General features: G+C 57.0%; 1 protein-coding gene across 2 annotated transcripts; it reads right to left on the reverse strand.

The window, feature by feature from the left end:
* Positions 1–1893: 1893 nt before the first annotated feature.
* On the reverse strand, positions 1894–8767 carry FOSB (FosB proto-oncogene, AP-1 transcription factor subunit). Of its 2 annotated transcripts, none has more exons than XM_032388649.1 (4): positions 8089–8767; positions 5839–6159; positions 5497–5604; positions 1894–4564 (listed from the first exon to the last, which is right to left on the reverse strand). In XM_032388649.1, exons 1-4 carry the CDS (start codon positions 8212–8214, stop codon positions 4103–4105), a joined length of 1017 nt encoding a protein of 338 aa, XP_032244540.1. In that variant the 5' UTR covers positions 8215–8767; the 3' UTR covers positions 1894–4102. The 2 variants fall into 2 exon arrangements, with proteins under 2 accessions (XP_032244540.1, XP_032244541.1); XM_032388650.1 differs by lacking the exon at positions 8089–8767 and adding an exon at positions 6315–8068.
* Positions 8768–16570: the final 7803 nt, after the last annotated feature.

Genomic DNA, 16570 nt, shown 5'->3' on the forward strand with positions numbered 1-16570 from the left:
TGCTTATTCTCCCATTCAGTCATTTGCTCACTCAGGTATTTAATCACGCATGCACTTATTCATCAGTCAGATATTCATTCATTCATTCACTCACTCACTCACTCCTTCAACAAGTATTTGCTTGGTGCCAGGTGCTGGAAACACAGTGTTGATCACAGCCCCTGCCCTGGCCTCATGGTGATCCCAGTCCAGTGAAGGAGACAAACATTAAACAATCATTAATTACACATTTAATGAACAACTACAAAGGTGATAACTACTGGGAAGGCAAGTACTGACCTTAGAGGCCAGCTAATAGGGAGACCTGAGTTCAGGTGAGGTGTCAGGGTTACACGTGGGCAGACACCTGAAGGATGAGGGGATGAACCAACAGAAGGGGGGAATATTCCAGGCCAGGGATCAAGGTGGCCCCAATAACAGCAGTGAGGATGGTGATAACTGCACTCAGCGTCGGCATGCATGAGCTCCCTGACTCCTCATAGCCCCATTCTGCAGCTGAGAAAACTGAGGTTCACACAGATGAAGCCTCTTGTCCAAGGTCACCCAGCTTTGGTAGGCTCTCAGACCCCTGGCCCATGCTATTTACTACTGCCCTGTGCTGTCTTTCTCAAGCTAGCTTTTCACTGAGTCCTGTCTGTTCTGCCTCCTACTGTCTTTTCAATTCCAGTCCTCCTTTCTATCTCATAGCCCTGCCCTTGTTCCAGGCTTCCCCAACACACACCAGTGTCCCCACCCTAGACCCCTCCTTGGCCTCCTGCCCGGGTCTTGCCCCTTTCTCTGCCAGCTACCCTCAACTTGGTGGTTAAGGCTGTCTTCCTAAAGCACAAGCCTGCCCCTGCCTTTCTTGCACTCAAAACCTGCTATGGCTCCCCAGTGCCCTCAAGAGATTATCTAAATTCTTAGTCTGGAATTTAAGCCTGCAGAATCTGGTCCTTGCTAAACAATTTCTCCACACCGTTCGCTCTGTGAACCTCTAGCTCCCTCGATGTATCAAGCCCTCTTCCCACACCAACAGCTCTTTGTGCTCACTGCATCTTTTTCTATCCCCTTCTATGTCTTCTGTTTAGCCTCCAGGACTCAGCTCAGCCGTCCCTCCTCAAGGAAGTCTTTCCTGAATCCCAGACCAGGTTATGTGCCCCCACCGGGCTCATGGATTCCCCCAATCCTGTGCACTTGAGATCATCCCCAACAGGTCTGTGTCCCTCTCTGGACTGTGAGCCCTAGGAGGGGGGAGCCTGGAGCTCTCTCAGTCCCCGCCGTGTCCCCAACACTGCCCAGCACGGGGCTGGGCGCACAGTAGTTACTTAGGAAATGTTTCCTATTGATTAATAAATTAAATGAGGCAGTATTTTTGGTTCAGTCCATTTTAGGTGGGCCCCTATATGTTCATAACCCAGAAAATATGGTCATGTGAAAAGCAAAAGGAAATTCATCTTCGATGTAAAGTGATCCATGCTTTTGTGGTTCATCTAACCCTGATGATTGATAAGCACTTTCTGATCTTTAGTAGTATGGGATGTGTGGTTCAAATTTCTCTACCTGTTCCACCTTCACTCGGGTCCTCCTGAGCACGCAGGGTCTGAATAAGTTCCTCTGTTGTCAAGAAACCTCCAAAACACCCTTTGGCATTTCAGTACCTCACACCCACTCTTCTGCCTCATCCCCTCTAAGAAGAGGCAGACCCTGTGGGAAGTCCTCTGACTGCCTCACCTCCTCTGTCCTGTTGGCCTGCTGCGGACTGATTCACAGGTGGGAGTCCCAGAATGTGTGGTGCCTATGTATAGCCCCGCCCCCGATCTAACCTCATTCCCTCCTGCCAAAGGAAGGCAGGGGCCGGGCATCAGGAACAAACAGACACTACAGCTTGGCAGATTCATATTTAAGAGCTTTTTATTGGCGACAGTGCAGAACCATGGCGGGAGGGTCGTGGCCCAGTGCCAGCCAGCCCCAGCCCCCCAGGGTCAGGTGCAAAATACAAAAAAGAGAATCACAAATACAGCATTGGGGCGGGGGGGGGGGGGGTTTGGGGGATTCAATAAGTTGTGGTCCGGCAGGAGCAGGCCCTGCTCACAGTCTCACACTCACACCCAGAATCCTTAAACGATACAGATCGTGAAAGTCTATGATCCCGCAGCCTTCGCTCACAAAAATAAAATCTCACGTCCCCAACAAACCCAGAGTCAGGAGACCGCTGGAGGATCGGGGACAGTCAGCAAAGAGACAGACCGAAAACGACCAGGTGAAAACAGGCAGAGAAAAGACGGCGGCGTGGGAGAGATGGCTGGAGAAAGAGACGGCCAGAGACTGCCCCCAACCACCAGAGGGGCCGAGACAATCCGGAGAGACAGCGAGAGACAGCCAGAGGAAAGAGAGCCTGAAACAGGCTGGCTGGAAGTTTCCAGAAGCAGTGCTTCCGATTCAACGGGCACTGCTGTGGGGGCCAACGTGACCTAGGCCGACGTTGCAGAAGCGCTCACACACTCACGCGCACACACGCACGCACATCCATATATAATATATTTATTTATACATAATAGATATAAGTGCCTTTCGGAAACCAGGAAAGGGATAAATAGCCACGGGGCGGGAGGCGCGGGACGGGCACGTGGAATGTTTCCCATGCAGCACAGAAGGCGGCGTGGCCCACCCGAAGTTAAAAAATATCAATGTGCCTCACGAGAGAATTCTCAGGAGGTGAAAGCACAGGGAGAGGTGGGGCGGGGAGCCCGAACCAAGAATCGGGGCTTGGGGGGCTGGGGCGCGGAAGCCGGGACCGCGGGAGTCCAGCCCCTTCGGGTTTGCCAGTCCGAAAATATTGGGGGTTGGGGGCCAAAGCCTCGGCCTTTAAATCTTCTCCAGAAAAAATACTGGGGGTCCCTGGCAACCTCCCATTGCTCCCTTTCTAGAAAGGATGTGGGGGTGCCACGGGGAGGGAGAAGTTGGCGTCCTAGGCCGGGGTAGGGGGACAGGCCTTAAAGAAAAAGGCCAGGGCTTGGGGCTGGGGGTCCTGAGGACAGAGGCCACGCGGATGGATAACTGTCACCCCCACTCTCGGTCCTGTCACCCCTTGAGTCTAACTCACTGTTGAGGAGAGGAAGGAGGCAGCTGGGGCGAGGGGAGACCAAGGAAAGGCTTTGAGGCGTGGGGGGCACGATCCGCTTCCCCCCTCCCGGAAGGGTTCAGTCCCACCGGGCTCCCCCCTCCTACCCCCTCCCAATCCGGCCAACTCGGTTCACAGTATAAAGCACTCCAGCAGGACGGGCATCACAGCGCCTCCTGCTGCCTGAATCAGAGAGGCCCAGCAAGGAAGGCCGGGAGGGAAAGGCTGAGCCAGGCTGGGAGGCTTGGGGGGTAACACTGTAATCAGAAAAGGAGGTCTGGGGGCCGAATTGGGGGGGGTGGCCTTAGGAGGCTAGGAATTCAGATCAGAGCCACTTTTGCTGGGAGGGGGAGGCTGGACAGTCAGGGAGGGAGGTTCACATTTCAGACTAAGTCTGGGTGGGAGGGAAGGAGATTCTCATAAGGGGCATCAACTTCCCTTAAAGGGAGGCTCAATTCCGAGGAGGATCTCACCACGTGGAAATGTTGGATAAATAAGCTAGGGTCGGGGGGAGCAGGGAGAACCAGCCTGGTCACCCCCTGAAGGGTGGGTGTGGGAGAAGTTCGGGGGGGGGGGGGGCGTGGTCTGTGGCATTTCCTTGTCGGGCCTCTCTGGAGCAGACTCCAGCGCACCCCGCAGCCCACCACCAGCACCCCTTTCCCTCGGCCCAAAGCGAGGCGCCCCACCGCCCCCCCGCACCCATCCCCAGAGGCTGGGTTTAAGTGAAAGGGCCAACAGGCAGCTGGGGGCGGGGATCCACTCCCTCCCCACCCTCCGCCCCCAAAGTCACCAGCTTCCCGGCCTCGCCGGGCCACAGGGCCACAGAAACAAGAGGTGGCACAAAACACAAGGAGGTCCTCCTGTCCGATGACAACGGTCGGAGGGTCAGACAGGAGAGGCAGGAAGGCCACACACCCGCTTTGTCTCTTCCCCTCTCTCTCTCTTCCTCCTCCTCTTCCAAATCTCTCTCCCTTGTGTTTGTTTGGTTTGTGTCTAAAGAGTTCACAGAGCAAGAAGGGAGGGCGAGTTCAGGGGGTCGGTGGGCTGGTCACTGCCGCTGGGGCGTTGGGTGCCGGTGAACGCGGAGACCTCCGGGCAGGTGAGGACAAACGAGGAAGTGTACGAAGGGTTAACAACGGGGAAGGGGTCGCCGAGGACTTGAACTTCACTGTGTGTAAAGAGAGAAGCTGTCAGGTTGGGGGATGCGTCTTGGCTGGTCTGGAAGGGCAGGGGCGGTGGTGGCGGGGGCGGCAGCAGCCAGCTGAAACCATCTTCCTTAGTGGGTGCTGACCCCGGCAAATCTCTCACCTCCGCCAGCGGGCCGGGGCCCGGCCCCTCTTCGTAGGGGATCTTGCAGCCCGGTTTGTGGGCCACCAGCACAAACTCCAGACGCTCCTTCTCCTTTTGGAGCTCAGCGATCTCCGACTCCAGCTCTGCTTTTTCTTCCTCCAGCTGATCTGTCTCCTGAGGTCCCGTCGCGGAGGAGAGGGAAGAAGGAGCAAAAAGGCCGTGAGCGACCAGAGAAGGCGGGTCGTGGCTGAAAGCATCTCCCTGACACTTGTTGCTGCGGCCCCCGGGGCTGGAGGGCGGCTCCGGACTGAGCGGCGAGACCCCCTGATACGGGGTCCTGATGTGCTGTGGGACTCGGGGCCGGGGTCTCGCCTTCCTGTCCCTCCCCCCGCCCCCCGCCCCCATGTGTTTGGTGGGAACTGAGAAGGGACCAGGGGTACACGGAGGGCTCTGGTTGCCCGAGGCGCTCGGAGGTTTGTTGAATGAACGAACAACCGTTCTGTGTTTTTAACGCCACCTCTTCCCCGCCCTGCCCCTCCCCCCTCTGTTTCCCAGGGAAGAGACCCGGTGGCGCGGGAAAGGAGATCTCCCCGATTTCCTCTAGGGGCAGCAGGTCACCCTGCAGGCACGGCTCCCAGACCAAGGTAAGTTGTAAAAAAGGGAAGGGGGAGTTGGTGGATGCCACCTGCCCGCGGTCTGATGGGTCTGGGTGCGCGTGGTAAGAAACTGAGGCAGGATCAAAGCATTTTGCTTCCCAGACTCTCCAGAATGTCAAAACTAGAAGGAGCCTGGAAGATTCCAAAAGGGGTTGAAGAGATGGAGACACTGAGGCAAAAATGGGCTGTGGCTTGCCCAAGCCCAAAAGGGAGAAGAAAGGACAGGACCTCTGTGAAAGGTCACAAAGCGGGGCCGGTATGGCCGGGAGTGTGGGAGGGTCTGGGGGTGCGCCTGGGGTTACCCCGTCTGGCCACACCTGTGCCTAGTTCCACGTGCGGAACCTCTGGCTCTGGGCCCAGGACCAGGGCGCAGGTGGCGAGGGGCAGAGGGTGGGGGAGAGCCCCCCTTCAGTGTACCCTCACCCCTCCCTCCGCGGGGCCCATGCTCACCGCCTGGAGTCGGTCAGTCAGCTCCCGCCGACGGTTCCTACACTTAGCTGCTGCCAATTTGTTGCGTTCCCGGCGAACCCTTCTCTTCTCCTCCTCCTCCGGAGTAAGCTGAGCAGGGAAGACAGAGACCGTGAGGTTTGGGGACACGGTGCACCACCTCCACCCATCCCAAACCTCCTCTTCTTCCAGAAACCCCGGGGGCCACAAGAGGACCCTCTGGTGGCAAGGATGCTAGGGTTTCTGTAGCACTAGGCCTCGGTGGCCCCTCACCCCCACTGGTGAGCAAGTTCCTGGCCCTCTTGCTTCCTACCCCCAGGCCAAGTTGTGATGCCTCTTACTCACCGTCTCCTCTCGGGGTCTCCGAGGCCGGGCTCGGGCCGGGCGGGCAGGCCCAGGTCCACTGGTGGTTCCGCTGGTAGAAGGCCCGCCGCTGCCACCAGCTCTGCCACCGCTGTAGCCGCTCAGGCCCGGCGTGGAGTAACTGGTTCCTGGCATGTCGTAGGGGTCGACGGCTGGGGGCTGGGAGGCCAGTGGTTGCCCCTGGGACTGGGCCATGGAAGAGATGAGGGTGGGTTGCACGAGCCACTGGAGGTCCTGGCTGGTTGTGATCGCGGTGACCGTGGGCACGAAGGAACCGGGCATTTCCCCGAGACCGGCGCACTCCTACGGGGTGACACATACACACACAGGCGTAGACACACAAACAGAGACACCGACACACACACACCCAACACACATACACACACCGACCCCGTGAGTGAGCACAGGGCGAGCGGGTGTGGATGTGTGTGTCACAGGCAAGAAGCCACAACACCCACCCTTCCACTACACCGTGACGCAGTGGTTAATGAGAGGATTTCTGCTCAACTGGCTTCTACCTCCTCCTTCTTCTTCGGGGAAAGGTTGCACGGTTCCAGCGGGTGGTGAATCACACCCCGGGTTGGTGACTCTTAGGTGGGGGAGTGGGGAGGAGGCTGGACACAGCCGGGTGACAGAACCCCCGGGAAGGAGTCACAGCCACACACACAGCCAAAACACCCCACCCCCACCCCAGAGGCAAGGGGAGGGAGAGGGAGAGGCCTTAGGCCAAGCCTTCCTCTACACTCACACACATACACACAACCCTCTGAGCCGGGAGTATCAGCGACTGGAAGGTCCATGAGACCTCTGTGCAGGGGCGGGGGGGGTCTTAGTTCAAAGGGTGTTGGGGGACAGCCTTAGGAGTTTTGAACAACGTTTCAAGTAATTGTCTCTCTACAGAGTGAGGCTGACAAGAGACAGGTTACGGTGGACGACCAGGTAGAGAAAAGTGACGATCCGGGCTCCCTCAGACTGCCACGGAGGGAGAATGGTGTAGGTCCCGAGCCCCCGTGCCCAAGCGGCGCTCATCTACCCCCACCCCCGAATGGAATCCTAGGACTGCTCGGAAGGCTTAACTACTCTCCCAGGGGGCGTGGTGAGGGATGGGCTGGCTCGCTGACCAATCAGAGTCCTGGAAACCCAGAGGGGGCGGGGCTCCTGGAGACCACCTGGCTGGTTCCCCTAGGCTTAGCGGTTCTAGTCCTGTCTTCGGACACAGCGGAGGGATCCGGCGTCCGGAGCAGGGGGACCGGGACTGTGTCTGCGTGTGCCCGAAGAAGAGGGTGACGGCCACCCATGTCTCCCAAAGAAACCCCGGCCCACAGACACCCTCGGCCCCTGAGATCGGAGGGTCCTGATCCCCGCAACGTCCTCGCGAACCCATTGGATCGCAGAGGGTCGCTCCTGTCGCCACAGGAATCCCCTCGCTCTGCCTTTAGAGGCCCGTAAAAGAGACCCCAGCGCCAAGGAACCACGAGTTCCGGGGACGGAGAGGGGGGAAGGGAACTGCACCCTACAAATAGGAAGGGAAAGTTGATTGGCCATAGCCCGCGCCGCGGCGGCCAATCGGAACGCCGGGCTGCCCCCTCCCTTAGCAACGTGGCCCCGGCGTTCCAAAATAGAACGCTCCGGGACGTCAGGGGCGGGGCGGACGAAGGGGGCGCCGCGCGCCGTGCGTGCCCCGCGTCAGACGGAGGATTCCAGCGCGTCAGCCGTTACGCACGGGTCCCCCGTTACGTCTCCGCGCAGGAGGCGGAGGCAGAGCTTCCAAGCAAGGGTTCGAGGCCAGCTTGCGCGCTGGATCGAGGGCAACCCGATGCCGGAGTAGGCGCTCCGATGGAGAAGGGAAAGGGAGGAGGCTACTGGAAGCTTCCCCGGGATTTCCCCCACCTGCCTAACTGCGCTAGCTTCAGGTTGGGGACCTGAGTCGGGAGCAGTCCCGGAGCAAGCTAGAAGTTCTCAGCCCTGCTACCGCATACACGTTGCACCGAACGGAGCATTCTCCCCACCCCCAAAGCTTACCCCTCTGCGTTCCCTCCCTGCGATCCATGCACACCACCAATTGCAAACACGTCCCGACTCTGCAGTTTGCCAAGTGGGCGGTGAGCCTATTCCCTCTCAGATCCTGAGTTTTGGTGCGTGTTTATTTGGGGTGGAGGGATTGCTCGCTCCATCCCTGACTTAAAAAAAGATAAAACCCATAAAGCAGCACCCCAACCCTCTAGGACTTACCTGGGAGGCGGCGGCAGTGGGTGGACTGCCGAAGGAGTCCACCGAAGACAGATACTGAGACTCGGCGGAGGGTGAGGAGCTGCACCGGGAGCCGGAGTCGTAGTCTCCGGGGAAAGCTTGAAACATTTCCCTGGGCACAGGGGGGCCCCTGTGACCACGCTGAGGTCGCCGGGAAGCCAAGGCTATGGCCGGGTGGAAAAGAAAGGTGCGAGTCCGGGGTGAGCCGAGCGCGTCCCCAAAGCGCGCTGTCCGAGGAAACTCGGGATGGGGGCAGCGTCCCGCTCCCAACAATGGCAAAGTTTCTGTGCAATTCCTCTGCGGTGCCCAGGCCCCCACAAGATGCCGCTGTGCCTCCTGAAAGTCCAGGCTCCGTAGGACCCAGGGGTGTGGGGGGGGATCGCTCCCCCAGAGGCGGAAAGCGCTGTCTTGCTGTACAGAATCGGCTTCGGGTGCGGTCTCCTCCACGCGTCCAGCGGGTCCCACAGGGGGAGGGGAGTAATAAAGAAGACAAAAAGAGTAAGTCGCTCCTCCAAAAGAAAATGTAGAATTATTTAGAAGAATCCTCCCCAAAACTTTCTCGCCGGAAAAAAAATAATAAACTGCACTTCACAGCCCCCAAGAAGAACCACAACAGTCAAGTCCCCAAGTTCGAGCTCCGCCTGTCCCTGCCGAGGCCGTAGCTCTCAGTCTTATGAATGAACCCCAAAGCCGCCAGCCTGTATTTATATGCCCGGGACCCGCCTCCCTGCTTACGTCACCCTACCCAAGCTCCACAAACTTCCTAAAATCTCCGGCCCTGCTGAACTCAGCCCCGCGCCGTCCGGCAAGAGGTCTGCCCTAGCGTCGTTCTGTCCACCTGCATCACCCTCGCGGCCCTGGGGGTCGTGGGGGCTGCGTTCCAGAGCCCTAGGCGGGAGGGGATCCCGGCCCCGCCTCCCAAGAGTTCCTGTGACGCAATTAGCCATATAAGGAGCTCGGCCGGCGCGGCAGAGTGTTTGTTTGGTATCCTAGCAATTACGTCAGAGGGAATCCCTCGCTCGCTCGCTCGCGCGCTCACCCCGCGCGCTTGCGGAACCCGCCCGCGCCTGCGCAGTGCCGCGCCGCCCCGGGGGCTGGTATTAATAGGCTCTGAAACTAGCCTGGGGAAGACCCGGCTAAGTGGGTGCTTCGCACCTCTGGCAGCCCCTCCCGGTTCTCCCGGTGGAGCGGCGCCCTCACTCAAGAGGAAGGTCAGATCCCCAGAAAGAGACCCTGGCTAGTGTGGTGTAGTCACGTAGGCGGGGAAACTGTGTCCCGAGCGGAGTGGGAGGGGCTGTGAAGCTCCAGGTGAAAGTGGAGGTGGGGGTGGAGTCCCGACGCTCCTGGCAGCTTCGGCCCTGATGGCCCTGACTCGGGGAAATATTGTCCCTCTCTGACCTTCAGCTTCAGTTTTCCCATCTGGACAAAAGATGTGTGTCTTGGACCCCGCTGGCCCCGCAGTCCGGTGTTTGGGAGGTATGCGGGTTTGGAGAGGACGAAATTTAGGATGAAGTGTCCCTGCTGCTGGTGTTGGGAACATCTCCTTCCCGCTACGTAATCCTACCTTTAGACAGAAAGAATATGTGTGTGTGAAGAAGAATTGATAATAATAATAGATGCCGTGTATTTAACTATGACCAAATACCAGCTCCTGTAGTAAGCCTTTCACCACGAGATTTTTTAATCCCGAAACCAGCGTTTGAAGGTGAAGGGAGGAAAATCTTCACTTTATAAAAGAGGGGAAAAATACTCGAGGAGGTTAAGTGACTTGCCCAGGATCCCATGGCAAGAAATTCAAACCCAGAATGTTAAACCCCAGAGCTCCTACTCTCTTCCTGATTTCTGAGAACTGCCTGGTTCAGTGAAACTCCCTGAAGAACTTGGGTTTGGGGATTATTTGAATGGTAACGGTGATATTCTGGGGAAGCTTCTAAGCCTTGCGAACCTACCTGTCTGCTCACAGTGTATATATTGTTGTGACCCAGGCTCAGAGGGGTAGAGCTGCTTACCTGAGGCCTCCCAGTTAGGAAACGGGGTTCAGAGTTTAATTTGGGTATTTGGGATGCCACAGCCCCCAACTCTTAAGCACCCACTGGGAAGGGTCCCACCTGCTGCTTCACAAATCTCAGAGATCCGGTACTTCCCTCCCAGCGCAGAGCCTAACCCAGCACTGGGCATGGAGGGAGAAGCGCTTTGAGATTGTCGAAGCCCAGAGAGGGGGAGTCCCTGGCTCAGGGTTACACAGCAGGTCTGAGGCAGAGCAGAAGGGGGTGAGTGGACCCTGATTCCCAGCAGAATCTTGCTTCCCTGCTTCGATCGTGGGGAGGGGGGAGGGAGATGTGGAAGGGACACAGGGGGCAAGACGGGGAGTGGGGGGAGGTCGAGCTTTCCAGACAAAAGCCCAGCCTCCAGCCTGCCCTCCACCTCTTTCCCCCACGCCCCCTCTGTCTGCTAGCAGTCTGGAAGTAGGGACAAGGACTAGGAGATGACACAGCAACCACCAGCAGGCAGTGACTCGGCCCCGGCAGCAGACAGGGAGTGACCCCACGTTCCCTGTCCTGTCCAAGCCCCTCATCTCTCCCGCAGAATAAAGGAGACACAGGGAGACACCCTGGCTGCCCAGAAGTCTTCACACCCCAACACAGGTGGCCCATGCGTCCACACGGCCACTGGCACGTACTCACAGGGTCATGCGGGCATTCAGATATTCACCCCCAACCGGCAACACACATGGCCCCACACGTCAAAACACACACTGTCATGTGGGTCCCCAGCACACATGACCCGCACACCTTCGCTGTGGATGCACACGGATGCTCTTCACACAATCATAACAAGGGCTAATTCTTCCTGAGCCCTCATATTCATTTCCTTCCTTCTCACAACACTCCTATGGGGGAGGAACCCTCATTCAACCTGCAAGGAAATGGAGGCCCAGAGAGGTGAAGTCACTTTCCTAGAGTCACACAGCCCATGAGCAGCAAAGCTGGGATAAGAATGCAGCGCGTTGGCTTCAGAGCCCGTGCTTCTACTTTATTTTATTTATTTATTTATTTTTCAGATTTTTATTTATTTATTTTTTTAAAAGATTTTTATTTATTTATTTGAGAGAGAGAGAATGAGAGAGAGCACATGAGAGGGGTTAGGGTCAGAGAGAGAAGCAGACTCCTCACCGAGCAGGGAGCCCGATGTGGGACTCGATCCAGGGACTCCAGGATCATGACCTGAGCCGAAGCAGTCGCTTAACCAACTGAGCCACCCAGGTGCCCCAGATTTTTATTTTTAAGTACTCTCTGCACCCAGAGTGGGGCTCAAACTTACAACCCCGAGATCAAGAGTCACATGCTCCACCTTCTGAGCTGGCCACGCACCCGGAGTCTGTGCTTTTAATTATTAAATGAGTTATGTACGTCAATATGTTCACATGCAGATGGTCACGCTCATGCAGACACCGGGCATTTATGCCCTTGACGCGGACCCACAATCTAGGTGGCCTGGGCTTACATTCTGGTCCCACCACTTAGTCGTTGGGTGACCTTGAGTTAGTGATGTCTGGAGCTTCCGTTTCCTCACCTGGGAAAGGAGGATAGGAATCGTGCCCAGCTCATGGGGCTGGTGGGGGATTATGTGAGGTGAATATCAGGAAAGCTTCTGGAACATGCCTGGCACATTGTAGGGATTTGTTTTGTTATTAAAACAGAGCCACCCTGACCTTTGCAGATATAGACCCTCCCAGAGATGTCCAGCCAGAAGCAGAGATACACAGGGTCACATTATAACTCTCTTGAGCCATGGATGCTTTTGTTTTCATTGCCTTCTTCCTCCATAAAGACGTCTTTGAAATTATATTTTATGGGGCGCCTGGGTGGCTCAGTCGACTGGGGGGGTCTGACTCTTGATTTCACCTCAGCTCATGATCTCAGGGTCATGAGATCAAGTCCTGCATCGGGGGCCCTGCACTCGGCAGCGAGTCTGCTTGAGATTCCCTCTCTCCCTCTCCCTCTGCCCCTCCCTCCCTCTCTCTCTATCAAATAAATAAATAAATCTTTTAGAAAAATAATAAAATAGGATTATTACAACTACATTGGTATAAAGGCAGATAATACTATATATTAGAACATTTTCTTTTACCTAGAAGTTCAGGGGTTTTTTTCTTCTGATCTTAGGGCCCCTAAGATTATCATAGGCCTTAGTACTGCGCTCTCTGTGCCTAAGGGAAAAGTTGGACCGGGTGACCACACACACACACACACACACACACACACACACACACACAGAGTCTCACTCAAACACACACACAGATATGCACACCTTGCCCACAGAGCATGGGGTGGGCAAGGCAAGTCTTTCTTCATGGCGCTCAACCCCAGGGAGCTTCCAGGAGGAGGAGGACTGGAATGTGGGGGAGAGGGCAAGACCTCCCGCATTCTGGCTCCGCAGGGCTTGGCTCTGCATGGGGAGGGGGCAGGGGGAGCCCTCAGCCTTCTGCCCCCACAGGTGGGGGCTGGGGTGACAGTACCAGCTCCCCCTTGCTCAGAGCAGCCTGTAAACAGCCCTGGGGCCAACTCTGCCAAAGGCGGGCCCCAGCACATCCTTCCATCTTTCCTTGGGCAAAACTCATGCTACCCTGTGCCTCAGTTTCCCCATCCACAGAGCAAGAAGGCTGGATGACGGTGGGCGCCGAGAGTCCTTTCAGGCTCTGAAATTTAATAATGAAAAGGAGGAGGAGGAGGAGGAGAGCAAATGCTTAGTAGGCTGTGCTTGGTGTTTTCACGCATGTTACCCCAGTTAATCCTCACAGCGTGCCAGCCGCATAAGGAGGTTGTGTTTTTATCCACATTGTGCAGATCAGAAACTAAAGGAGGTTAAGCCTTCTTAGTTGTTTGTGTGATCTTGAATCAGCTGGGGAATCTGGTTACAGCAGAGATCTGGCGGAGCCTTTGGTATTTCCAGCACGCCCCTGGGTGATGCTGGGGCTTCAGCCGCAAGAGAAAGGTCTGTGGGTGTTTCTGCGGCATGGAGTGGGGTGAGGGGGGGTGTGGGCCCTGCTGTTGTGACTGTCACCTCCGTGACTGTAGGGCCAGGCCGGTTAGTGACTTGCAGTCTCCTTGGTACCCAGCATGGAATAGTGTTACTGGCTAGCTGGGCCAGCTCCCCACTGAGCCGTCCTGGAGGCCTCCTGGAGGTGGTGTCTGTGGCATTTCAGGGAAGCCAGGTGGTCTGGACTGGGGACTCCTAGCTTGACTTTCCCAATACACTTGCTTTTGGATTTCAAACTCCCCATTCCCTGTGGCCCACAAGGTCCGGCATAACCTGGCCTGTGCCAACTCTCCATGTTTTAGACGCCGCGGTCTCCCTCCCCATCTTCAGGTCTTTGCATGTACTCTGCCCTCTGCCTGGAGCACTCTCCCTGTTGCTGCCTTAGCCTATAATCTCCTCTTCCAGGAAGCCCTCCCTGGGGAGGCCCCTCTCCCAGCTCTGCCTCTCTGGGTTTATCACCCTCTGGGGACTGGGGCTCTTTCCCCCACTGGGCTGTACTGTTATTGAGGCCTGGGCTGGGGCTGTCCTGGTCACTGCCATGTCCCCAGCACAGTGCCAGGCCCTCCGTAGGCCCTCAATAAATATTTGTGGACTAAATGAATCTTCACCATTCACTCATTGGTGCATTCAAACTCTAACAGATTGTCTCAGACAGAAACATATCTGGGCCTCTCTGTTCCTTTGCCATCATGTGGTTGGAAGGGGAATGATGTTCTAGACCCGTTGACAGGTGGGGAGGCTGCGTGTGGGTGTCGGGGCCTGGTTCCTGGTGTCGATGAACAGTCGGCCTCCTTGTCCTTCCTGCCTGTGTCCAAAGGGGAACTGAGCTGAGCTGGTGACCTTGGGTCTTTCCAGGGGTGGGTTGGTGTGGGGTAGGGTAGACACATTTTTCAGGGGTGCGAAGAAGGAGGCTTGGTTTACAGAATCCAAACCGTGGAGACAGAAAGACACACACACACACCTTTCACTTTTGTCTGCATGGATACACAGAAGTCAATGCACAATCACACACACACGGAGCTAAACACACATTGCTGTGTGGACACATCACAGAGGTGCGCATACGCCCAACCACACAGATAGGACAGACACACAACTCCACACGCACCAACCGGCAGAGCCAGGTAAGACCCCCAGAGCTGCGGACTCACAGAATTTCTTAGATATCCACATTTGTGCTGAGATGCACCCACAGATGCACGGGCCCAAAGAGCCTCTGTGGACTTGCTCAGAGTTGCATAAAAACCTACAGAACAAGGCACACAGATACACGGAATCGCACACCCAGCTTCCGTGACTGTGTCCGCTCTCTCCCACGCGCGCTCATACCACTCACACACACAGTCCCACGTATGTGGGCCTGCGGACAGAGCTAAGCAGAGGCTGCTCTCAGCTGCCGGCTTGTCTCAGGCCCCGGGGCCAGGGGTGCTCTGGACCGCCATCACTGTGGGGGCTCACTTCTCATTCACCCGCAACCCAGACCAACCCAGTGTGATGGTGTGTCACTGGTTGTAATCACTCCAGGCATGGGGTGGCAGGAGTGTTCCTTAAGGTTGGAGCAAGCCAGGAGAACTTCCTGGTAGAGGTGAGTCTGGACAGCCACCACCAAGTCCTGAAAAGATTTAGATAAGGAGTGAGTCCCTGAAAGCACTCTCTCCCAACCGTGGACATGCAAGACCAAAGAAGGGGAAGCAGGAGAGACTGTGGGAAGCTAAGAGGAAGGACCAGACCAAGGTGGTGAGGATGACTGTTTTGGAGACCTTTCTGGCTGGACTTCGGATGAAAATAATGAGTGGTATTAATAATAGGGCAGCAGTCATTTAAGAAAACTGACCATGTGACAGGTGCTACGTTATACAGAACCACTCTATCTTCTATTTTTTTTTTTTTAAGATTTTATTTATTTATTTGACAGAGAGAGACACAGCGAGAGAGGGAACACAAGCAGGGGGAGTGGGAGAGGGAGACGCAGGCTTCCCGCTGAGCAGGGAGCCCAGTGCGGGGCTCGATCCCAGGACCCTGGCATCATGACCTGAGCCGAAGGCAGACACTTAACCAACTGAGCCACCCAGGCGCCCCACTTCTGTTTTTTTTTAAGTAAACTCCACGCCCAGTGTGGGGCTCCAACTCATGACCCCAAGATCCAGTGTCACATGCTCCACTGAACGACCCAGCCAGGCCCCCCTAGAACCGCTGTATTTTCTTGTTTAACTCTTCCAGTAACACTATAAGGAGGGTACTAGCTGTGTGACCCTGGGCAAGTAACTTAACTTCTCTGAGCCCCAGTGTCCTCATCTGTAAAGTGGGGAGAACAAGGGTACCTCCCTCCTAGCGTTGTTTTTAGGAGTGAGTTTATATGCAAAATGCTTAGAGCAGTGCCTGGCAGAAAGTATGTTCCCCACAAGTGTAGCTGCCCACGGGTGAGAAGTATTATTATCCCCATTCCCCAGATAAGGAGACTAAGGCCCCGAGCTCCCAGGGAACTTGCCCAACTTGCGGGCTTGCGTGGGGTGAGGCCCAGGTGCCAGCCCAGGCAGGGAGGCTCCGCAGCCCGGGGGTGGATGGCGGCAGGGCCTCTCCACCTGGGGTTCCGAGTGTGCGTGCCTGGTGGGTGTGTGTGTGTGCGTGTGAGCCTGCTTGCGTGAGCGCATTGTATGGAGAGTCCATTGTTCCCCGACCCCGTGGTTCTCTGCGCAATCAGCCGGCGCACCCCACCCCAGCAGGTCACCGAGGCGCTGCCCACAAGCCGCAGCCTCCCAGTCACACCCACACGGGCTTCCTCCTCCAGCTCCGGGGCCTCCCCGCTGCTCTCCGCCCCACACTCTCCCTCCTGCACCTCGAGGACGCCTGCGCCCTGGTGGTCTCTGCCGGTAGCCGCCCTGTCCCTGACTCAGGCCCCGTGCCCCCTCACTGACCCCCAGGCGGCCTGCTGGCCCCTGCAGCCAGACGGCCACGCGGGGGTGTCTCGTGGGTGGGTCACAGCGGGCCACGTGCCCGCGCCCGCGGTGGCTGAATTCCACCTGTGATTCAGTCCGCTTGTCTGGGCTGCCGGGGGTGCCCTGGCTGGGTGATGTCAGCGGCCAGGTATGCGGCCCGGGGTTTCTCTGAGGTGACTCAGGCGCCGGAGCTACCCTTTTCCTCCTGCAGTAGACACTCTGGGCAGCTGTCCAGGGCCGGCAGCGGGCGGCCGCTTTGACACTCCCTTCCCGGCCCCTTCCACGCCCTCCCTCCGCAGCCCTGAGCTGTGGGAACAGCGGGGTGGGGGTGGGGGTAGGCATTTGGCAGGGCCCAGACGCTCCGGGCCCAGCACCAGCCCTGCCAGCTCACCAGGCCTTCCCCACCTCCCCGCAAGACCCAGACTCACAGGTTGTTGCGGGATGAAATTCACTCACTCATGTATTCATTCAATCAGCCGTTCAAACAT

Source organism: Phoca vitulina, unplaced genomic scaffold, assembly GCF_004348235.1.
Source record: "Phoca vitulina isolate PV1807 unplaced genomic scaffold, GSC_HSeal_1.0 scaffold52, whole genome shotgun sequence".
In the NCBI taxonomy this organism is placed as follows: domain Eukaryota; kingdom Metazoa; phylum Chordata; class Mammalia; order Carnivora; family Phocidae; genus Phoca; species Phoca vitulina.

Coding starts and splice junctions, on each gene's coding strand:
- FOSB (XM_032388649.1), bottom strand. CDS start 8,214: ATGTTTCAAGCTTTCCCCGGAGACTACGACTCCGGCTCCCGGTGCAGC. Junction 5,605..5,838: donor GGAGACCCCGAGAGGAGACG/GTGAGTAAGAGG, acceptor TTCCCTGCTCAG/CTTACTCCGGAGGAGGAGGA. Junction 4,565..5,496: donor TGACTGACCGACTCCAGGCG/GTGAGCATGGGC, acceptor ACGGGACCTCAG/GAGACAGATCAGCTGGAGGA.